Consider the following 23566-nt stretch of genomic DNA (forward strand, 5'->3'; position numbering starts at 1 on the left):
CAGCTTCTCATTAAGAGAGAGGTTCATTGGTTTAATTGTGACGCGATTTCATGGTACTGAGCTCGTCCATTAGCTGTTGTTTTGCAAATCCAAGTAAATATCTTGAATACAGGTGATGAAATGGCGTCAATACTTTCACCAAGAAATTTTGTTTCAAAACAGCACTTCCGAAATGTAATGTTTTGCCATTCGGACTGTGACCATTATTCGAAAATCCAAGCCAAGTCAAAGTTCCCACCTCTGTCTCGAACAAAATTTCATTTTCATTTCGATCCACAACTCGAAATACTCCAACTTGGTCTCCAATTTGAAAGTTGAGCCTCTTAATTTCCTCAATGTTTAAATTTTGTCTATTCTGTTCATTACTACTGAAAGAGGTTGCAAGTTTTAAGACATATCGTTCTGGTGTAAATGCTTTTGAAGTGAAAAAAGCTCGAGCATACTCCTCAACATTGGGATGCGTTTCTGTTATTGCTGAATGCTCGAATAAAGAATAATAATGATCAAATTGTACATTCATGCCTCGTTGAGAGGATTGCTTGTTAGGAAGTTGAAATGATACATTGTTCTGAGAGGGTGGTAATTCCTTCTCCGAACTCGACTCTTTTTCATGACCTTTCGCCATATCATCATTGAAATTCCGAACCATAAATTTCTGATGAATAAAATAACAATCGATGGAATACAGTGTAAAGATGCTGCTTCCCAAAAGCAATGGCAGTCCCCATCCTTTGAGTGACATTTTTTTTAATGTTTTTCGAAATGGAAATCGTGTTGTGTGTCGATATTCATGTCCAATCATTTTTCTAAGCGCTGTAGCAGTTTTACCAAATTTGAATGGTTCATTTCTCCTAAGGTCCGTCATTTGCTAATCTCTTCATAATATTATTGAGGATTGAATCATTTCTTTGAGTTTTCACTTTTCAAAGTTTATGGTTTGTGAAAAAGATATTATTTACATGATGAGACGAACTCGATCTGCATTACATAATGATCACTGAAGGTTTTTGAGAAGCAATGGAAGAACTATCTTCATCCTCTGTTCCACCTTCTCCCACAGAATTGGAAATATTTTTAGTACTAAAGAGAATGTGCGGAGGTAAATTGAGCTGAATTTGCTCGAATTGGTAATCCATATCCTGTGCGACACGATTAAATCCAGGAAAAACAGATGAAATTAATGGACTTCTTGAATTAATGGCTGTAGTGATCTTTCGCCGTTTGAGAGTATCACTCGGCAATTTGAATCCACAGTTTTTCAACTTGAAAGTATCCTCAGCAGTGAGAAATCTAGAGTTTTTCTTTTCATGATCCGTTATTCGAAAGTATTTGGTCCTAAAAAGTCTTTCAATTTCATTTTCAATAATTGGCTGGAGTTTTGGATTGGGAAATTCAACCGTTGCAACAAATGATGTGACCATGTACAGTGCTTCAAAAAACATGGTTTCTTTCACGGTGTCTCGAAATCGTAAATTGTGGGGACTTCGAAAAGTATATTCCTGCAAAATTTGCGAGTATGCCAAAGAAAGCTCTGATAAATTATCAATGCATTCCTTTTTTGCTTCCAATTCTTGTTTTTTATATTCTTCGGTGAGTCTTTGGTAATTTCATATCAAGCACTGTTCAGCGATGGGTCGTACTAAGAAGCCACAACTTACTTTAATTCATATTTTACCTTAGCTCGTTCATAATTTAACAAATTGGTTATATACAAAATACATAAACTGAATAATCGATCCGCCATATCTGAATTTAAAAAGTCCACAAACATTTCACAGAACTTTTGATTTTTCGTATAATTCTTTTTAGTTTCTAGAACTGAGGCCCATGCCTCATGTTTCGTTTTTTCAAGGTTGAATAATTTTGTTGTTTTGGGTTGTGTAAATTTTGTCATCTTCCCTGAGAGAACCGAGTGAGCAAAAGATGTTTGAGATTGATTATCATCATCTTTTTGTCTTCTCTCAGATGTGGCCAATTGATCACTATTTGGTTCTGAAGCATTTTCAGGCAAGTTCGCCATTCTCATCAAATTCGATTTGTGTTTGGCTGTGAGTTGAGCTGAGAGAGCTGTCAATGATTCTGATGTATTTTTTGGTTGCTGTTGTTGGAGTAAATCTCCACTACTGGGCGTCCTCGAAGGAAGGAATCCCGAATACAAGTTTTGTGATTTACTCCTTCCCTTCGTGAAAGGGACTGCAGGTTTAAGGGGTGAATAATTCATGCTGTTCGTTCCGTTCATTTCATTTGATAAAGATTCATTTGAGAGGAGAAGATCAAATAAGAGTAATACTACGAGAGATGTTTAAATTCAATTGTTTACAGAATCCAATGAGAGTGATGATCTAGACTAGGGCTGTTCAATTTTTTTTAATTTTGAAATTTACAGTTTAACTGAAACTTTGGGCGCGGTTTTTTCAATAAAAAATAATTCCAAACGGAACACTCAAAGTTCATTCAAGAAACTCAAAGAATTCTCAAAAAGCTGAACCCAATCTCTGCTTCAACAATTCTACAATTCTAGAATACTAATAAATAAAATTCATTTATTAACAAGTAAGAACCAATCACCAACTTGCAATCGTCTGAGAAAGAGTTTCTCGTTCACTCTTAAATAAATCCTACTCAACACATCGAGGTTCATTCTTCTACAACACAGACAACCAAGGTTCAATCAATTCACTGTCCCATTTGGATGGTCTTGTCTTATTCACACTTTCTCTCTTTGAAACACGTTGATAATAATTTTGCAAATGATCAAAACCCTTCAGATCAAATCCGAACCGAATTAAAATCGCTAACAAGGGATAGAAGGCACAATCGGCCAAACTCAATCTCTTTCCATTGATGAGAGGCCATAAATATTCCTTTTGTCCCAAATATTCATTCCAATGTTTCAATTCATCTCTCATCTTTTTCTTCCAATATTGAACACGAACTTTGAATTCTTTTGATTTTATCGTTGCGGAATCATCTTTGATGAGAGCATCGAGAATATCTTTGGAGAAATTGTAAGCATTCAAGGCTTCATGATAGAGAGACATGACTTCGGCATACTTGTTACGATCATTCTCAAAATCTGGTAATAAAGTACTTGATGAATCCGAATAATTGCTTTCCAGATATTGCATAATTGCTCCTTCTTCAATAATGATGGCTCCTCCATCTTCCAAAACAGGTAATTCTTTTTTAGGATTAATTGTGGGTTCCATAATGTGTTGATTGAAGTGATCACTATTGACAAATGTGTTTCGTGAAGAGGCTTCATCAATGATGAGAACATTTTCATAGCCGAGATCTTTTTCTTCGAGTTGTAATCGACATCTCCATCCGACTGCATTGAGAGAGGGATTTGTTTTTGCAGAGACAATATATCTATAGACTTGAATGACCATCTTTGTGTACAATGGGAATTAATGTTATTGTTGATGATGATATTGATGATGATCAAAAAAAGGAATTTTTCGTGTGTGAAGGAGTGGTTAAGAAATTATTGGTAATAGTGGAGTCTTGTTTAGATAATAATAATATTTGAAAAATTGATGATGAGAATGTTGATGATCAATCTTGGATGTTGCGAGGATGAATATTATCTCTTCTGTGGCAGCCTGATCACACACCCAGCAACAAATTTTTTTTGAAAGGTGACAGCCACCATCGAACCAAACATCAGAAACAATCCAAATTTTTCAACAAATTATCTACCACTCTGCATTATTTACATCCAATATTATTATTTATTCATCATCATGACCATCTTCAATACAACAATCATGATCATGACAATCATCCAGTACATGGGTTTCACATGAGTCGCATGTTGAGCTCTGGCAGTACTTGTTTTTGGACTTGCTTTTGGACTTGTATTTGTACCTGGATTTGGATTTGGTTGAGGAGGAGGATTCACGAAATTTGTGGTGATTGGTTGGATCAAGTAAATGCCACCTGTCACGACCATACTGAAAGCTTGTTTGCCCTTATTGGTGGATTTGGCAGAAACAGTAATATTCACAAAGCTTCCAATTGGAATAGACGTGATAGTAACACTCTCAACAGTATTCACTGAATCGTAACCAGAGTTATTGGTCAACTCTCCATTACCATAAAAAGTATTCACCATATTCGAAGTTGAATTTTGGACAGTGACCATAAGATCCAAATCATTAATCAATTTTTTCACGGAATCCTTCTCAGTTGGGCTTGATGGTAAATCATACCAAGCAATGGTTACTTTGACAGTTGTTGTCGTACTTGCTGTTTGAAATTGGAAATTCACAGAATCTAAAACATCCAAATACATTCGATTCACAATTCTCAAATTTCCAATTCGACTCACAGAAAATGGATCTTCATCAATCTTTAACACATTTTGCAAATTCACTCTTCCAAATCCAAAGAAATTATTTGGAATTGGCAATTGACTGAGAGGTTTTCCTAAATTGGCAGCACTTCCAATCATTTGTTCTCCCGAGTGAATAATCATGGCCTTCACAAGAGTTCCCGACAAGGTCGATCCACTTTGTGTTTTGTTTCCAATTTCAAGTTCTTTCAACTTTTGTTGGTTATTCTTATTGAAATAGTGTCGAATCAAACCGGCAGATCCAGCAGCAGCAGGACACGACATGGAAGTTCCGGACATGGTAATCAGTGAACATCCACTGTTGGCTTTTGAAGATGGAATTCCCTCTCCGGGAGTGACAATGTCTGGCTTAATTCTTCCATCGACCGTGGGGCCTATCATCATTCAAAGAGGTTTGTGTGAAAAGCACAAGTGTTCAGTCAACATCACATAACAATGTATCCAACAAGGATCAATAAGAAAATACACCTACTCACCTCTACTTGAAAATGAAGACATGCTCTCCTTATTGTACATACTTCCCACAGCAATGCCATTCTTTGAAGGTGCTAGACCACCAATAGTTCCTAATAAGGCAATACTTGCTGCATTTCCAGCACTACTAAATAAGGTCACTTGATCATTCTGTGTTGCCAAATAACTATCCAAAGCGTATCCATAATATCCATACGTATTACAGTATTCACAACATCTTCTGCCGTCGTTTGCCAAGCATTCACTGTCGGAAATTGGAACTTTGGCACCATTCGCTAGTGTTTGTTGACAGATACAGTCAAAGGTACATGAGTATTTGGGGATGCAACCCCATGAATTGGAGGAGATGCACGAGTTGGCACGTTGGAATGCATTTTGAAGATAGGTCGAAACACTGTTAAAGGAAATTCCTCCTCCCGATTTGTTTCCATCGACCACATAGAGTTTGGCTCCAATGGCAACACCCATTTCAGTGTTGACAGATGGATTTGAAGTGAGATTGAAAGGAATACCTGCCAAAGTACCAGCGACCTTTTTTGTATCATATATATATTCAAGAACATTCACAAATGATTCATTTAAAGTCATTGGAAAGGAGAATGAACCAATCCATTCATCCATTAAACAACCATTTCGACTAAATACTTCTGTTGCTACTATTAATATTACTTACATGAGTTCCATGTCCCTGATTATCCTCATAATCACCCAAACCATTCTGAGTGTCAATATAGACAATTTTTCGATTGTTTAAATTCACTTTGGTGTACGATTCATTAAATCCAGAAAAGAAACAATGAGTAGGATCTATACCTGTATCGGTGTAGGAAAGCACTTCACCTTCTCCTGTAATTCCATAATTCCAGAAATAGGCATGATTATTTCCACCTCCATTTTGAACCATTTTGTTGATTTCTAAATTGTCCAAACCAATTCGAATACTTCTTGTAATGTAATTAACGGAAGGATCATCAAGTAAATGATCCAACAATTGAGAACCCATTTGATTCGAAATGGAATTCCACAATCCAGATAATTCTGGAATGGACTGAAAGAAGTTTTGTAAATCCTCTCGTCTCGCCAATTGAAGAACACTTGGATGTGAGAATTGTTCTCGTTCGAGACGATCCCATACCTGCTCATCAAAATTCAACAATGAAATGTGTAAATGTCCATCTGGATTCAATTCAAACTTTAAATCAAAGAATTCCGTCAATTTGATTTCAAGCCATGATTTGAATTCATGAATATTTGGATTCGAGTGATCCTCTTGAGAGTGTTGACTCAACAATGTCCACCACTCGTTTGGAATTTCGTTTCTGAAACGAAAAGTCTCTGCAAGATTAAGACTTTTCATTCTCGAAAAGATGGATTCCACATGAGGAGGAGACAAGGCAAGTAATTCACGAGAGAGGATTTGTTGCATGCCTTGATGAAACCATTCTCTCAAATTAGCCACTCGATTCACCTTTTCTAACAAATGATTTACCTTGTTCTCGTCGTTATTGTTCTCGTCGTCAAACAAAATCTTTAACTCTCCATGCAATTTCAAAGATTCCAATGTCAATTGTGGAAAACTGACTTTATACTCTTTTGGAACTTGTTTAATCCATTCGACATGTTGTTGAATGAAGGGATGATTCGAGAGATGAGTACGAATGAATTGTGGAGAGAGACGAGTGGTGAAGAGTTGACTCTCTGTGGAGGAGAATTGAAAATGTTGTTTGTAAGATTTGACTTTCATCAATGATGCAAGAGTTTCAAGAACTGAGCTTGTCAACAAGACATGATCCTTCAGTTTCACATGAACCATGAGTCGACGTTGGTTGTCAGCAGTGGTGTCGGTACCTGAAGCGAGAAGAAGGTTGTCATGGACACTGTCACTTGTCAATTGAGAAGCGAACAATCGTTGATGATCTGTTAAGAGGATTAACAAAGTGATGACTAAAAGAAAGATGAATGCACGAAGTGCTGAATGTGAAGGAAACGCCGCTGTCATTTTTTTCGAACTGGATCTTGTTCTTCTTCGTTGACAAGTGATGTAAATGCGGTTTTGTTCAAAGTTACATGACTTTCAGTTTTTATTTGTTTGACTACTTTTGGAGAAGTTTACTTTTTTTCAACCGAGATGCAACCATGGGATTCACATGATGACGGGCGTGTTGATTTCTAGTTCAAAGGGTTAATAATGAGACTTTCCATCAAGATCAATATCCTCTTGGAGAAATGGAATTGTCTTCCTGTTGTCAAATATAATCAATAAATTAGGAAGAAATATTTTCGTTCATGTCGAGCCTTTCTAGCTCAGTCGGTAGAGCGTTGGACTTTTAATCCAACGGTCGTGGGTTCGAGCCCCACGAAGGGCGAAAAATTTTTTAAGAAATGTTACGTTCCGTTACAAAGTTTTAAACGGAGAAGAAACAAGGACATTTCGCTTTCCAAGCGTCAAGACTGACGTAGTAGAGAAAGAAAAAAAGGTCAGAATGTGAATTAAAAATATTGAATTTATTCCATCTTCTAAAAACTCAAAGTGGACAATACTCCTCCAATTAATAAATATCAACATTATTAAAAGTTTGCAATTTGAAAGTCTGTTGTGAAGAACTAATGATAATCTTGTGGAATGGTCCATGCAATTCACCATCCATGAGAACTGAAAATTGTTGGAAGGTTGAACTTTCAATGGTGACCGAACCAACATGATAATTTGTGCCAACGTCACAATCTCTCATCTTCTTCTTCTTCTTGCTACCAGTCTCTTCAATAAATACTTCTAACCAAGGTTGACTTGGAGCGACAAGAGAACCTCTGTCACCAAATAAGCTACAGGATTGAATTGAAATCGAATTGTACGTCTTGGCAGGCTCTTGAATTTCAGCTGCACGATTTTCCTCACCAGTGGGGTCCATTGGAACATAACTGACAGTGAGTGGAGTACCTGTAAATTTGAATTGTTTGTTATCTAAAATCTCCTCAATGCTTGAAGCTTCAATCTTGTTCTCACGTTGGAATAAGTGAGCTTCAGCCAAAATACCAATATCCAATCGTTGACAGAAAGACAATGAAATAAATTCCTTGGTCTTGGTAGATTTTGATTTTTGGGCATCTTGTGTTCCGGATGGAATGATAATGACCTCGTTGGTCAAGCATTGTGTATTGTAAATGTGAACTGGATAAGATACAGTACCATCAATAAAGTAGTCATTCAAGAGACTTCTTGTGAACTTGTGTGGAGTCTTGACCTTCTTGTTGGGTTTGTATTCAGTAGCTTTCACAAGTTCTCTCTTGCTCAATTTCATATGAGGAACAAAGAGAGTAGATTTTCTCGTAGAGGCATAAGATCTGCCCGATCTCTTATCAAAGAAGTCATCTGCTGTGGTTCTATTGAATGAGAACAAGTGTGGTAATACAGGAATCTTACAAAGAAGTGGATAGAATACATGTCTCGAATACCATCCATCGTATTTTTCAAGCCAGCTTGAGAGGTAATTATTAATACCAAGAGGCAACAAGAAAACTCTCAAATCCACAGTTGGCTTTGTCTTGAAAATATTGTTCTTGTGTGCCAAGAAGAGAGAGTGAACGAAACGATGTAAAGTTCCGCTACCTCCTGCAACAGCGACATCAATTTGAACAGATTCTGCATCTTGAGGGGCTTCCTTACGAGCATTCTCAATCAGCATTTCAAGTTTGTCATAATAGCATGAACGAGGGAAAATCTTCTTTTCCATCTTGAGTTTGGTCAACTCATCCTCTTCAGGCATGACAATGAGCTCTACCTCAACATCTGGTAATTTAGGAGCTTGAACTCTTACCAACTTGTAACTCTCACCTGTTGGCTTGAATGACTGCATTTGCTTGGCAATGTTTAAGAGCTTATTCTCATCAGCACAGGCAGCGCATACTTCATCATAGTATTCAGAAATGGCGTTTGCCGAGAGCTTTTCCAATTCCTTTGACATTTTCTTGACTTCAGAGTTTGCAGATTCATCGAAAATGTTCAACACCAAATTAGCTCTACATTGAATAATATCGTCATCAGCAAAATTATTGCTCATGTCAACTCGTTCCGTCAAGTGGTCAGCATAGTGAGAAAATCCATTGAAAAGAATGTGAACCTTTCTTCTCTTCATGATACTCTTTCCCTTCACGACAACTCGTTGTACACTCTTCTCGAATCGTTCTCTCATAAGAATACCAGGATTCGATTGTTCCTTAAGACACATACTCAAAACATTGTGACACAGGCCTCCAATTGGGAGAGGTTCAAGGAAAAATCTTTGTAAAAGTGACATGAGTTCTGGTAATTTTTTGCTCTTTCTAGAAATCACAAGTTGAGGTAAAAATATTTTCATAAAATTGAAAACATTCTTGAGAGCAACAGAATCATAACTCTCAGAAATGAGAGATTTGTTTGAGCATGTTGAAATGACCAATGTCATCAGATCGTTCAATACATTTTCGGTATACTTGGGCAAGTGAGAGACAACAGTCTTGAGTCTCTCATAAATAATTGCTCCAATGCAAGTAAGTGGGTCGTGGAAGCTCAGAGATGGTCTTAATGCAATATCAGATTCTTTCACAACATCGTAATCCACACAAACGTGCATATATTTGTACAGAGTATCAACAGGTGGACATAATGCTTCACAAATTTCTTCTCCTATTGAATCATTGTGACATTGGAAGCGAAGATTTTTCCAGAGTTGGAGAACAGACATGAGTGAAGCATTTTGGAAGTCAAACTTGTAAAACGATGATACAAAAATGAGAGAAAGCATGATCGCTGATCTCTCGTGCAATTGGGCCTTTGAAAAGTAGTCTCCATCTGAAAAGAAGCTAGTATTGAAAGAGAAGCACTTGTTGTCTTGAAGGGAAGAAATGACATCGGAGAGTTCCAAATCGTCATTGGTGAGTACGTCTGAAGTGACTGAAGCTGAGCCAGAGGTGCTTGTCGTGGACTCTCCAGGTTTTGAGAGGTCATAGTATGTATTCACAAACTCTGAAATGCGCTCATCAACTTGAACGACCAAGTGTCTAATATGATGATTGTGAACGTTTTGTGAGGATTTTGTGAGAATTTTGTTGAAAATTTTCGTGTGATGGGATGAACGGCAAGTTGTGAGAAGGATTTTAAAATTGACGACGGGTAATGATGATTTGATAGAGTACGCATTCATTGTCACCGAGTATTCAATCATCATCATAGTATTTGAATAACAACAAAGATTGGGTGTGAATATGTTAAAGAACGTCATAATACGTACCTATTTTTCACTTCCTTTCTCTTGGCAAGAAGTGGATTGTGAGCGTCATACTTTTGAGAACCTAGCTGAAGACTTTCAATGACTTCCTGTAATGTAATTTCCTTGTCATCAACATATTGATCATTTTCAGAGTTTTCTGTCAACTCTTGCTTCAATTTCAATGCCTTTTCCTCGAGAATCAGAAGTTTTCCTAATAATACAGTCAAGTACACAGTTGCCAAGCTAGGATTGGTTAATTGGTTCCACAACTTTTCATAAGCTTTTTCGTCAACACCGCTTGTTTTAGTTTGTTTTCTCTTGAGTGTTTCATTGAGTTCGGCAACAAACTTTTTCACAATTTCGTGATCATACTGAATTTGATGTGAATCTGTTTCGCTCATTTCTTCTTGTTGTTGCGATAAAGATTTCTCGATTGTTGTTGTTGTTTGTGATGATGATAAATTTTCGTGAAGCTTTGTGTAGAATTCTTCCTCGTCCTCGGGTGATAATAAAGGGAATTGTTGTTCAAGTTCTAAAATCACAAAATCAACTAAATAGGATAGGGTCTTTACAGTCGAAAGACACTGGAGTGAGTTTGTAAAATTAAAAGGAAGAAAATAAACTTTGTTACGATCAGATGAAGCAGCAGGTGATGATGATTCTGCGACACCTCCTTCGATGGTTGTTGTTGCGGTGGCAGCAAGGAGTGGTGATAGTGATGTGTAGAAAGGTGCTGTTTGCGAGAGAGGATAATCGAGAGGGTTCAGCAACAGCAGTGGCCCTTTGCTCTTTTTTTGTTGCTTGTTTGACATGTTATGGGAAAGGTTGATGGTTGACGTTTGGGTGCGACCGTGATGGGAAACAAGGGCAAAATAAAATAAATTTTGGATGATAAAGGAGCTTGAGGAGATATCAAATCTTGCTTGGAAAGAGTAATTAACGCTTCAATAAAATTGCATTAATTAAAAAGCAGAGCAGACGAGCAGATTTATACGGAACTGCTTTGATGAAAATTTTAACCACAAAGAATGAAGGAACGGGAAGAATTTGCAAGTTTTGATGATGAGAATGAAGAAGAAAATATAGCCAACCCGAATAAGGGAAATTCAACTACAAAAATCAATACTACCGATTGATACAATTAAAGAAGAAGCTGCGATTTGAACAATGTTAAAAGATAAAAGGCTTTGTGTTTAAGGGAGGATTTCGTTCAAGAGATTTTTTTTGCTCTCGCTTTGCCTTATTGTTAAAATTCAGCAGCAACCACTCTGATTCCTTTGCCTTATTTCTTCCATTCTTCCTCCAACACAAATCCCGGTTCATGTGCATTTGCTTGCATTCACATTTGATAAGTTGTAGATGACTATCGGAATACAGAGAGTTTATTTAAGCACCATAGTTGAATCTGAAGATGTGATTGGTCACATAGAAACCACCGTTTTCGTTGGTCAAGTGGAAGTATTCACAGAATGGGTGTGGGTGTTCATTGTCAATCTATATAACATACAGGATAAATTCACAGATGGGTGTGTTCATTCCATTTCAAATTGAATTGAACCATGGAAACGTAACAGATACACACGTGATGATAAAATTATTTTCATTGCAGAGGTCAAGAAAATAATTCATATAAATTCATGAAGAATAAAATCACAATCATCAATCATATCACTGTGTGGTATGTTTGATACTTACAACAACGCTTCCAGTACACAAAATATTGATGCCTCCGGACATACTTGGTTGGCAATCGCAAACGTTAATATCGTGTCTTACGGTGGTAAAAGGTAATTCAGTCAACTTTTTCAAAATCTCGACTCTTCCTTGAATCTTGTCCTTTTCCCAAGTGAGTAAACTGTTGTCAGTATATAGAGGAGCAATATTTTGACGATTTTGATCAAAAGTACTATAGTAGTGCTTGACGAAAGCTTCTCCAATTTGTACGTAGTCCATGATGATGATGATGATGAAAACAGCAGCAGCTAACACACCAAACACAAAGGCTTAAAATATTTTTTTGTTTCAGATGTGGAAGGCCTTCCATGATGATGGTCGGAATTTTTGAACCACACCCAAATTCCTTGAGAGGGAATTCATGGGGTTTGTGTGGAGAGAAATCAATGCCAATGATTCTAACAATAAGGTTTGATGATGAAGGAGATATGAGAACTATGGAATGGTCATCTTTTCTTCATCATCATCATTGAAGTAAAAGATGTGTTTGTATTGTTTCCGCAATCGATTGATTTTAAATCATACAAAAAAATTCATTAATTCGCAACAACGACAATCATCATAGAGTCCTCTTTTTCTTGAATAATTTTCATACAACACAATCTCCATTATCATTACCAGCCACAATGGTAAGTAGAGAGATGATTTGTTTTTGTATCACTCAACACCATCATTGTGTTCAATTTGTATTGCAATACAAACCTGTTTAATAATAGTCTGTAAAAATCAATCAGGAAGTGAAAGATATCACCCGAGTAGAACGAGTGGGTGCTCACTCTCATATTCGTAACCTCGGTGTTGATGATTCCTTAACTGCCCGTGCAAGCTCGGGAGGTATGGTCGGACAACTAAAGGCAAGAAAGGCAGCTGCAATCATTCTTCAAATGATAAAGGAAGGTAAAATTGCAGGTAGAGCAATCCTTATCGGAGGTATGTTTTCATAATAGAATTGTTTCATGAAGAGTTGCTAAATTATCTCTGCTCACTTGTGAACAAACACATTTCCTACATTGTACACACATTTGATGATCATGTTCGGATTTGTTATGAATACAACATTGATGAATAATAATTTCAAAATTCACTTCAACATTATTTGGTGAAATTAATGAAATTTGAATCCATCAAATCGGACTGTATTTGTTTCTGACATTGAATTACTTGGACTTTGATGAAAAACAGGACCTCCAGGATCAGGTAAAACAGCCATCGCGATGGCCATGGCTCAATCTCTTGGCCCCGAAACTCCATTCACAATGATTGCTGGCTCCGAAATTTTCTCTCTTGAAATGAGCAAAACTGAAGCTTTAACACAAGCATTTAGAAGAAGTATTGGAGTTCGTATAACAGAGGAATCCGAAGTCATTGAGGGTGAGGTTGTAGAAATTCAAATTGATCGACCTCTCGATTCTAGCAGCGCATCCCAAGGAAAAACAGGTAAAATCACATTGAAAACAACAGATATGGAGACAATTTATGATTTAGGAGCCAAGATGATTGAAGGTTTGCAAAAAGAAAAGGTTCAAAGTAAGGACGTTATTTCCATTGATAAGGCAACAGGAAAAATTACAAAGCTAGGTCGATCAATTTCATCCACTGGCGACTATGATGCGATGGGACCAAATACAAAATTTGTACAAACACCAATTGGTGAATTACAAAAGAGAAAAGAATCTCAACACATGGTAACATTACATGAAATTGATGTCATCAACAGCAGAAGCCAAGGTTTTATTGCTCTCTTTGCTGGAGATACTGGAGAAATTAAGTCAGAAGTCAGAGAACAGATTGATCAAAAAGTAGCTGAATGGAGAGAGGAAGGTAAAGCAGAAATCGTTCCTGGAGTTTTATTTATTGACGAAGTTCACATGTTAGACATTGAATGCTTTTCATTCCTGAATAGAGCCATCGAAAGTGACATGGCACCCATCTTGATCATGGCTACAAATCGTGGTAATAGCACCGTAAGAGGAACTGATATTAAGAGCCCCCATGGTATTCCAATTGACTTGCTAGATCGTACACTAATTATTTCTACCTCACCATATAGCCAAGAAGAATTGAAACAAATTATTCAAATTAGATGTGAGGAAGAGGATGTAAAACTGAACGAAAAGGCCCTCAATCTATTGGTAAAAATTTCACAGGAAACATCACTACGTTATGCCCTTCAATTGATAACCACAGCCTCTCTCGTTGCACAGAAACGAAAGAGTAGTGAGGTTGGTGTAGAGGATGTGAAAAGAGTTTTCGGCTTATTTGTGGATGTCAAGCGATCCGAATCATTTTTACAAGGTTTCCAGAGTCAGTACATTCTCTCAACATCAGGAACCACCTCAACAACACAAGATAAAATGGATACTATGGAATAAATGTAAGTGTGCACTCAATGCACTTAATGAACACAAGCATTATGTATCGATTTTGTTTCGGTAAACTTTAATGTACAAATTAATACATATTAATACTTCCACAACTAAACATAATATACCCTGACTCTGTTGGAGGCGACCAGTTTGTCACCATCATAAAAAGCAGTATCAATGGTTACATTTCCAGACAAAATTTCAGGTCCAATAGTGCCTTCCTTTGCAGCTTCGATGACTGATTCCCAAGAGTTGACACTATTTGGAATGACAAAACCGAAATCAAAATCCCATCTCTCAATATCTTGTCCATTCAGCTTTACCAATTGAACAAGGGAAAGATTTTTAAGTGGTTGCACGCATGAAAACACAATTTCCCTCTGGACTTGTTTGCATTGTAATATTTCTTTGGGTATTTCTATATTTTCGAAATGATTTGGTAGAACGTAAACATGGAATCCGACATGTTGTTGTTGTTGTTGGATCGATCGAATCTAACAAGATCACTTACTAATGGCAATTTCTCCCTTATTAATCTCGGAAAACGTATGGTTAGACCAATCCGATTCCCATAATATTTTACTTTTTGAAGCCATTTTCATCTTTTCACTTGTTGTATTATTTAAACGAGGATCAACATCAATTCCGATCGTCGACGCATTGTATCATCATTAGCAAGACACTCATCTCTCCTACAACTCAACCCTCACTTACATTTTCAAAACATCTTGAGAGCTCATTTTTTTTAAGGATTTGCGCTTGCAAGATCATCGAAACGGATTCGCAAGTCATACAACTTGTCAGACAAGATCACACTACTGAACATATAAATGTTCATACATCAAACCTTATAATTATACAAAATAAATAATATTATTGATAATGATCAATATGACTCAATTCTCTCAGTTCAATATCGAGAGGAGCCGTGTCTCTGATTCAACTCGTAAATGGAACACCACTCTCATGGTCTAGTGGCATACATTTCCTCAATTTCTGTCTTGTATCGTTTCACAATGTTGGAACGTTTCAATTTCATAGCAGCGGTCAACAATTCATTTTCAGGAGTCCACTCATCAAGCAATAATTTGAAATGTTTGATTTCCTCCATTCTTTGAAGGTTGTTTTTCTTAGCTTCTTCTTTTAGCGAGGCTGCCACTGCTTTGATTAGTCTTGGTTCCTTAATAATTTGATTCAAATCTCCTTGAATACCTTGTTCATGAGCCCATTGTTTTGTGTATCCTGGTTGGACCAAAATGAGAGCCACAGGATAGTCTCTATCTGAATCACCATACACCATAATTCCATTTGGAGAAACAAATGGACAATTACCATAAACACTTTCTAATTTTTCAAGAGCAATGTATTCACCATTGACGAGTTTGGTCAAATTCTTTTTACGATCCACAATGCTGAAAGTACCATCCTTATGTAGAACACCAATGTCACCTGTAAGGAAATATCCATCTGATGTGTAGGCCTCTTTGGTAAGTTGATCTTGCTTGTAATAACCGAGAGAAACATTGTTACCCTTAATGGCAATTTCACCACGAGGTTCTTCATCATGGATGGTATATCCCATTTCAGGAACAGAGATTAATTTGATTTCTGTAGATTCATACCGTAGTTGTGTATTGAATGAAGTAGTCATTGAAATTTGTAATTGAACATTAAATGGATTGTAACTAGATACTATTGAAAAATTATTACTTACGGCATGTAATAATTGGAGACCCAAGGTTCTTTGGAGTGAATGGTTGATAACCATATTGGATACAACCACCAGCGGATGTTTCCTGTATAAAGATGAGTTAGGATGACATTAGTTTGTTCAAAATTCAAGATATGGGTGCAGCATGACACATTCATGGAGTTATAGTTTGAGTCACGCGCACACACAACAAGAATTCAACTTACAGTCAAACCATATCCTTGAATTACTGAACAGGACATGCATACACGTAAAAATTCATGAGTCTCCTTTGAGAGAGCAGCACCTCCTGAAAGAATTAAAGCTAATTTACCTCCTACGAGCTTTTTAAACTTGTTGAAAACCAAAAAGTTCCATATTGGAGATTCTCTTCCGTGTCTAATTGCATCCAATTTGTAATTGTAAGCATTGTGGAAAAGCCATTGTACAAATGGAGGAGATGATTTAATCTTCTCAAAAGCGCCCTTCTTGATGGTGTCAAAAACTCTTGGAACACCTGCCAAAACTGTTGGTGCAACAACTTCAATGTCACCCTTTGGTTTGGCACCTCTGTCACTTAAAGTCTTTGGATTACCGTAACCAATCATTCAGCCACGTTTCAAAACGACATGCTGTAAAATGTCAAGATGTTTATGGTTTTAACATGTATTCTTAGTATGATAACATACCTCAGCAGCCATTTCCAAAATGTGAGCTATTCACGAAGAAAAGCATTAGGACGTGGATTGGTTATTATGATGGCGCGTGTTACATTGGAAAATGAAAATTTTCAAAATATTGACTTACCGAGTGGTAAATAAGCAAGATATTTGTACTCAATATTTGGATCGTCTCCAATTTTTTGATCAGCTCCAGCAATAATTGAAAGAATGTTCTTGTGTGTGACTGTGTGTGGTCATGAATCATGAAAGCATGAGGTAGAGATTTTCAAGAAGTAGTTCAATTTGTAAGATCATGATAATTGAAAGAAAATATCAACTTACTCATCACTCCCTTTGGTTGAGCAGTTGTTCCACTTTAAAAAATCATTGCATTTCTTGTCAGTACTTGTGTCGTAACAATATCACATACCTTGTATACATGATTAGAGCAAGAGAATTAACAGTTGCTTCTTCCTTGACTGGAATTACACTATTACTCTTGTAGTCAGATTCACCAATTTGTTCAACTTCCTCAAAAGGCAAAACCTTTAATCCCTTCTTCTCGAGAGCTTCTACTGCATCCTTTGTCTTCTTTTTTTCATTCTCATCGGACACAATCGCCTTGGTATAGATGATATTCTTCAAAGTTGGACATTTCGGAACAATAACATTGGCCATTTTAGCGAGATTCTTCTCATTGACAAGCATGGCAGTCAACTCAGTTTCATTGATGGCAGCACACAAGGATTCATCACCTAAACTAGCATAACAAGTCATAACCACCATATTGTATTGATAACAACCATGAAGACACATTAACCATTCCTTTCGGGTGTCTTCATAAATTCCGAACAAATGATGTGAATTCAAACCAGTGACTCGAGCAAGACCGGCACCAAAGTTCTTGATGCGAGAGTAAATCTTGTCGTAACTTTCATAGGTCAAATCAGAGAATTCAATAATTTCCCAATCATGGCCTTCTTTCTTTTCAACGATTTTGCGGATGGCTGGTCGATAGCCCAAACAAGGCTTGTCCTTGTTATCGGCAACGACTTTGGCCAATAATTGCTTCATCGTATTCACTCCTTCAATGGGAGTGTAAGCCAAACCTTCAGCACTTTCTAATGCTCTTCTTGGTTTGGTTTCGGTTTTTGGATCATACGAACCATCATCCACTTCAACACTATAGGATTTTACGTTTTTAAATACTTCCCGAAGATCATGAGTGGCCCAATTCAAACCAATCGTGAATTTTAAAAGATAATACACGAGAATATCCAAAACATTGATGCCGAAGGCTACCACCGATCCAACAAAGCTCAAAGCAAGTTCCAATAATTTGATCATGGTTGATGAATGTCAACTTTTCCACAAAGAACAACTCGAAATAATGTGTGAGAACAAGAGGAATGTTGTTTCTATTTTTTCTCTAGAGAGTGATTGTTTCAGCTTAAAGAATCTTTGATGTGTTGTTGTGGTGTTGTACACGTGGGGCACAAATTTTGCCTGCAATTCTCCTGTGATCGACAACTGCGACCTCTTCTAACTCTGTGCCTATGGACGCAAGAGGAAAAAAGAGATGAGCGGATAGTTTGCGGAAGGTTCTCATGTTCGAATACTGAATGAGGAACTCATCGTTCAGAAAAGGCAGCTTGTAATTTATTGCATTGGGATATTTTCCTTCTCCTTATTGGCGTTTGATGTGTTCAATGATGTTGAAGATAATTGCTGCTTGTATTTCTGTCTAATTGATTCCAAATCAATAGAAGATGCAGAATTAACCTTCACTTGTGCCAATCGTTCTTTAATGCTTTGAACGTTGGCTAAAGAACTGGAAAGTGACAATGTTGAGGATGTTGCCAATGAGGCTGACGAAGAGAGAGAAGCGTGTGCAGACGAGCTTCTCAACTTGAGCTCCTTTCGATAGTCATCAATAGAGAACTTCATCTTGCTCATGCTTTCTGAGGTAAGAGAGTGGTGAGGCTTGGAAGAAACATTGTTGTTGTTGGAATTAGTGCTCACACTGTTCTCAACAATGGAGGCGATAGCAGAGGCTGAGCTTATTGAGTTGATGACCGAAAGTGAAGGTGTCAAATCCTTGAGGGCAGGTCGTGTGGATTCAGGAGGTGTTAAGGATGATGAAGAGAGTGTTGAGGTGGACACGCTGCTCGACGATGGATACTCGCTTCCAGTTGCTGTCTTCTGTTGACTCTTTGCTTGTTCATGACCTGCAATTTTTGCAATGGATTTAACAATGTAATCCTGGAAGATTTTTCCAAATTGTGTAGTAGCTAAAAACTCACTCAACTTGAATTCAGGATGTTGCACTTGGAAATGATACAGTTTGTACAAGCCTGACTTGTTGGTCTCCTTGTTTCCAATCATGGTACAAATTTCCTTAAGCAATTCGCTATCAGATTGTTGTTGAGTAGAACGAACAGGAGAGCCAATCACTCTCGAAGAAGTGCTGGTTATGGAAGAGTTGGAAATGGAAATAACATTCAGCTCATGCTCAATGTGTGCAATCATGACCTTATTGAGTCCATTCATGTGCGCTCTCAGTGTAGCTCCCTTCAATCTCACCAATGTTTGAATTATTGTTTTAATGGTGATGAATGGACTGTCGTCCTTTCCTTCGAAAAATGTTTGTGGATTGTTCGTCATAAAATGTTGAACATCTAAAAGAACGGTATTAATATCAATGATTCCAATCGTCTTCTCCAAGGTTTTGGTAAGCTTGTTAAGACATTTGATCAGTACTCGAGTGAGAGTGGATGGTTCCTGTTCGTGATCGAGACATGATTTCTCCAGCATGGAAATAAGGCAGCCGTAGGCAGTTGTTCGTGAAGAGTTTTCTAGAATCTTGAGAATGAGACTATTGAGAGCAGACATCATCTTATCTCCATACTCAATGTATGGCAACTTTTCATTGAGCAACAATCGGAGAAGAGTATCCAACAAGTGATACAATGACTTCTTTGTGACTGCAACTGAAAAGGGTCTTGCCTCAAACAGTCCCATGAGAGTATTGATAATGATTTTACAAATTCTTGGACCTGACAAGCCAATAATGACAGAGTCGAAAACAACCTCAAAGAAGTTAGTCAGGGCATACAGTAATGCTTCCCGATTCATAGCAATTCCCATATCTTGTGCCTCCACAAGCTTATCGAGTGCTTTCATAGCATTCATAGCATTCTCAAAGTTGCTAATTTTTGTGTTGGAGAGTAGGGAAATAACTTGTTCAACAGATAGCTTGAGTTCCTTTCGTTCAGGTATGATGGTTTGTACTCTTCTTGGAGTGAGAAGATTGGTTGGAGACAGAAGGAGCAATTGATCGGTTGGAGCCTGAGTGAACTTCATCTTCTTTGGTGTTGTGAACACACTGTCTTTCACTTGATTGAAATTTCTCTTTCCAGGAGTTGATGGTGCATTATCTTGTAGAGAGGAAGACCTTGTTGGACTCTCCTGGCCAGAGAAGGATCTTAATGGGTTATTAGATGGAGCCGAAGGGAACAATGATGCTTGTGTGAGAGTTCTTCTGGATGCTGAAGAGTTCTTTTCCTCTTCTTGACTGCAAGAAGAAGGTTCTTTCAATTGTCCAATGGTTTGTCTGACCTGAGTTTGTTGAGTTTGTTGCGTTTGTTGTCTCTTAATATCTCCAATGGTCATTGCAGTCTGCTGAGAAGTTGATTTAGAAGTAGCTTGTACAGTTGTGGACGATTTGGTTGCCTCGACTTGACCATTCACGCTTTCCATATTCAGAGGTGTTTCTTGGAAAGAGTTCAATGAAGAGGTGGATGGTACAATATTTTCATATTTCGATATAACTGAGAGAATGGTGGACTTAAATGCTGGTTTAAGATCCTTGCAGTTCTCCTTCACAAAATCGGCTCCAGTGGATTGAATCATCTTTTCCAGAATACTTTCTGCTAACTTCCTTGAACATGCCTTTGGATCTTGCAAACTATTGATAATTGATTTCACAATTGGTTGGAAGGTATCTCTTGTTTTGATCTTCATATCAGACATGTAAGTATCAATAAATTGCAGAGCATCCTTTCTTCCATCGGGATGACCCTTCTCATTCGTCAACACTTTATCCATCGATTTAAGGATACTTTCCATTGGTATATACTTGATCAAGGCTTCAAGAGTCTTGTAGGTGTCTGTTCGAACGCCCTTATTGTTGTGACCTAGCTTTGTGATCATGTATGGAATAATGGCATTCGTAAACTTATCCATAGCACTTCCAACAGCCTCTCCAATTAATACCAATAATTCAAGAGTAGTACTCAAAATCTTTACATTGGCATCTTCGAGTCTCTTTTTCAAAGCCTGAATAAGATTGTTAATATTTGGTGTAATTCTCTTGTTGGCTTCAATGATGATGCTCTTCACTTCTTCCAGTGCGTCGAGTCTCGCTTTCCATGCCTTATCTTCCATGTCCTTAAATAGTTTTGCTGTGAGCTTTCCAGAAATGTCTGTTCTTGGAAGAAGGTCTTCGAACGACGTGGTGCCACTACTACTTGCAGCACCACTATGCTCTTCAGAATCAACTGCCATTCCAATATTGCTACTCTTATTTGAGCCTCTGACAAACCTTGTTGCTGCTGGTGTGTCATGCTGAACTTTTTCAAAGTCCTTCTTGATCGTGTCCAAAGTCGCAGGTTTAACGTCTGACAAAAAATTGAGCAAACCTTCTCCCATGAATCGTTTCATTGTGCATAGACACATGGTTGCTCCCTTCTTAACTTCAGGTTTGCTATGGCCCAGACATACTTTAGCAAATTCAATATGTGCCTTAACATCAATGGTTTGCAAGGCAAATTCCTCCATTGTCTTGGACATCCATGAGAGCCATTCTGAAACGACTTTTGGATTCTTGTGATCTTTTAGAAGTGAATACAATTGGCCAAAAACAAATTGGGGAGAAAAGTATTCACAAAATTTAGAAAGACATTCTAAACATGTGTCTTTGAGTTTGGCTTGTGTCACCTTCTCAATCATTCCATCAATAAATTTAGCAGCAGCTCCTGTCGAAAGAGAGAACAATTGTCCATAATGTACATGGCAACTTCTGTGAGTTTGTTCAGTACTTGTGCATTGGCGTCTTTCCATCCAGGTTTTTGGTAAAGAGTCAATATTATTACGTTAGCATTGTGGTTGAGTGTATCTTTGTCCATTTCAGATATAAAGGTAAGAAGATTTTCCATGGCTTCAAAACGAATTTTCCATTGTGAAGTCCCCATATTCTCCAAGAAAGATGGTGGAAGTACTTCTTCAGCTCTCATCAATGCCTCTTCACAAGAAATTGGGCATGAAATACCCAAGTCAACACTTGCCATCGATGGTTTTGCACTTGTGGTCTTCTTCTTGCTTGGAGGACCGTTGGTAGCAGTGTTCGTTTCTTCTTGCTTTCGCTTGACAGCAGGATTCTTTTGAGGAGGGGCTTTTTTGACTGGGGGTTCTGCTTGCTTCTTTGTTTCTGATTTTTGGGAGGAGCATGATGATGAAGGTTTAGATTGTGGTGGCTGATGAGCGGCGGGAGAAGCACCAAAAGTACTCTTAAATTCCTTCACCTTCTCAATTCGAATGTTGTCCAATTTGGAAAAGTAAGGATCAAAGTTTCTCTCTCCAACAAGCCACAAAATTCTTCCAAGGCATTTGAATGATGCCTCTCTTACCTCCTTGTTGCTATCCTCTGAGGCTTGTACAACTGCATCTGTTAGAGTGTTAAATAATGATTCAATAGCATCAAAACCTGGTTTTCGAGAGAGGCACTTTTCGACACAATTAACGGCTCCAATTTTCTCAAAGGGAGACTTGCTATTGATGGAGGAAATGAGAAGAGGAGCTAATTCGGAGAAAGAAAGAGAGGATTCTTCTACGGACGAGACTGCATTAGCCACCAATTCACTAAGCTTTTTATCCTTCATCTTGGGCAATAATTTCTCAGTAAGCTCTCTTGCATATGTACTGAAATTTGTCTTCAATCCTTTTGAAAGCAGTTCAACACACTCAACGACGAGCTTGGTTACGGCAAGGTTTTTCTCCTCCTCAATGACGGCCAGAATTCGAGCAACAATGGGTGAGTAGTCTCCATCTTCCAAGCAAGGATAATCAATCAATTGTTTCAATTCGGAGAGAGCATCTCTCTTACTGCTCCACTTTTCTTCTTGAATGGTGGTGAACCATGATTCGGAAATTTTACCTAAAACGTTCACAGGTGTTGTATCTTGAAGAGATTGAGACAAAGTCAAAGTGTATGAAGGGAGAGGTTTATGAAGAGGTTGTGGGAGTGATTTATCTTCAATTTGAGTTGTGTTAGTATTACTAGTTGTTGTTGTTGTTGTTGTTGTGGTTTGTACACTCTCGGAACAGTCTTCCACATTTGTGGACTCTAGTTCCTTCTTTTTTGCAAACGTTCGTGCTTTGTGTTTACGTGGTGCGAGAGGTTTCCTATTTGATGAAGCAAATGTGGTTGAAGATGATGAAGCAAAACCGGAATCAAGAGACTGACCCTCTTCCATCAGTTTCTTTTCAAGCATTTTCATGAAGAGATCTGTGGAGTCCTTTTCCTCTTCTGTGTTATTGTTGTCGATGGCATCCTCGTGGAAGGATGATTTGACTGGTATTTCATCTGCAGACATTTTTTTGTGGATATATTTTGCTTGGATGTTAACGTTCAAAATTTTGATGAGTTGGCGCGAAAAGATTTGGCGGGATTAAAACATGACGAATAAACTTCTTGCAGGAAAAAATCGATGTTCTAAAGTCAAGATTCTATTGAGAGTACTCAATCCTGTAAACATTGCAAAGTGAAGCGAATCGATCCAACTCTCATTTCGAGTGACACATCATTCATCCTCAAAGAAATAGGCTCCAAGGCCAAATTAGGTTCGACATTAGAAGAACAAGGAGAATTATGTCAGATCATGAACGTTTTTGAAAACCTTCCAACATGGTGAGACAAAGACCCAATACTTCAAGACGTTTGATGTTGTCCAATGACAATAGCTCCTTATTTATAAACA

General features: G+C 37.7%; 10 protein-coding genes across 10 annotated transcripts; 1 reads left to right on the top strand and 9 right to left on the bottom strand.

The window, feature by feature from the left end:
* Nucleotides 1-31: 31 nt before the first annotated feature.
* On the bottom strand, nt 32-742 carry FDP41_012144 (uncharacterized protein; the record flags this gene model as incomplete). The annotated part of the gene is made up of 1 exon (XM_044702631.1): nt 32-742. One exon carries the CDS (start codon nt 740-742, stop codon nt 32-34), a length of 711 nt encoding a protein of 236 aa, XP_044566200.1.
* Nucleotides 743-983: 241 nt separating this feature from the next.
* Nucleotides 984-2221, bottom strand: FDP41_012145 (uncharacterized protein; the record flags this gene model as incomplete). The annotated part of the gene is made up of 2 exons (XM_044702632.1): nt 984-1596; nt 1659-2221. 2 exons carry the CDS (start codon nt 2219-2221, stop codon nt 984-986), a joined length of 1176 nt encoding a protein of 391 aa, XP_044566201.1.
* A 424-nt stretch (nt 2222-2645) lies between these two features.
* On the bottom strand, nt 2646-3392 carry FDP41_012146 (uncharacterized protein; the record flags this gene model as incomplete). Its single annotated transcript, XM_044702633.1, has 1 exon — nt 2646-3392. The coding sequence occupies one exon, from the start codon at nt 3390-3392 to the stop codon at nt 2646-2648; it is 747 nt and encodes a 248-aa protein (XP_044566202.1).
* Nucleotides 3393-3730: 338 nt separating this feature from the next.
* On the bottom strand, nt 3731-6830 carry FDP41_012147 (uncharacterized protein; the record flags this gene model as incomplete). The annotated part of the gene is made up of 3 exons (XM_044702634.1): nt 3731-4731; nt 4834-5362; nt 5505-6830. 3 exons carry the CDS (start codon nt 6828-6830, stop codon nt 3731-3733), a joined length of 2856 nt encoding a protein of 951 aa, XP_044566203.1.
* A 550-nt stretch (nt 6831-7380) lies between these two features.
* FDP41_012148 (uncharacterized protein) lies at nt 7381-10889 on the bottom strand (the record flags this gene model as incomplete). The annotated part of the gene is made up of 2 exons (XM_044702635.1): nt 7381-9868; nt 10099-10889. 2 exons carry the CDS (start codon nt 10887-10889, stop codon nt 7381-7383), a joined length of 3279 nt encoding a protein of 1092 aa, XP_044566204.1.
* A 574-nt stretch (nt 10890-11463) lies between these two features.
* On the bottom strand, nt 11464-12030 carry FDP41_012149 (uncharacterized protein; the record flags this gene model as incomplete). Its single annotated transcript, XM_044702636.1, has 2 exons — nt 11464-11571; nt 11773-12030. The coding sequence occupies 2 exons, from the start codon at nt 12028-12030 to the stop codon at nt 11464-11466; spliced, it is 366 nt and encodes a 121-aa protein (XP_044566205.1).
* Nucleotides 12031-12437: 407 nt separating this feature from the next.
* Nucleotides 12438-14183, top strand: FDP41_012150 (uncharacterized protein; the record flags this gene model as incomplete). Its single annotated transcript, XM_044702638.1, has 3 exons — nt 12438-12440; nt 12528-12741; nt 12994-14183. The coding sequence occupies 3 exons, from the start codon at nt 12438-12440 to the stop codon at nt 14181-14183; spliced, it is 1407 nt and encodes a 468-aa protein (XP_044566206.1).
* A 104-nt stretch (nt 14184-14287) lies between these two features.
* Nucleotides 14288-14917, bottom strand: FDP41_012151 (uncharacterized protein; the record flags this gene model as incomplete). Its single annotated transcript, XM_044702639.1, has 3 exons — nt 14288-14595; nt 14689-14786; nt 14892-14917. 3 exons carry the CDS (start codon nt 14915-14917, stop codon nt 14288-14290), a joined length of 432 nt encoding a protein of 143 aa, XP_044566207.1.
* A 224-nt stretch (nt 14918-15141) lies between these two features.
* FDP41_012152 (uncharacterized protein) lies at nt 15142-17876 on the bottom strand (the record flags this gene model as incomplete). Its single annotated transcript, XM_044702640.1, has 8 exons — nt 15142-15785; nt 15892-15973; nt 16095-16451; nt 16494-16499; nt 16557-16582; nt 16675-16773; nt 16872-16903; nt 16960-17876. 8 exons carry the CDS (start codon nt 17874-17876, stop codon nt 15142-15144), a joined length of 2163 nt encoding a protein of 720 aa, XP_044566208.1.
* A 312-nt stretch (nt 17877-18188) lies between these two features.
* FDP41_012153 (uncharacterized protein) lies at nt 18189-23182 on the bottom strand (the record flags this gene model as incomplete). Its single annotated transcript, XM_044702641.1, has 2 exons — nt 18189-21421; nt 21583-23182. 2 exons carry the CDS (start codon nt 23180-23182, stop codon nt 18189-18191), a joined length of 4833 nt encoding a protein of 1610 aa, XP_044566209.1.
* Between the last annotated feature and the right edge of the window lie 384 nt (nt 23183-23566).

Source organism: Naegleria fowleri, assembly GCF_008403515.1.
Source record: "Naegleria fowleri strain ATCC 30894 chromosome Unknown tig13, whole genome shotgun sequence".
In the NCBI taxonomy this organism is placed as follows: domain Eukaryota; phylum Heterolobosea; class Eutetramitea; order Acrasida; family Naegleriidae; genus Naegleria; species Naegleria fowleri.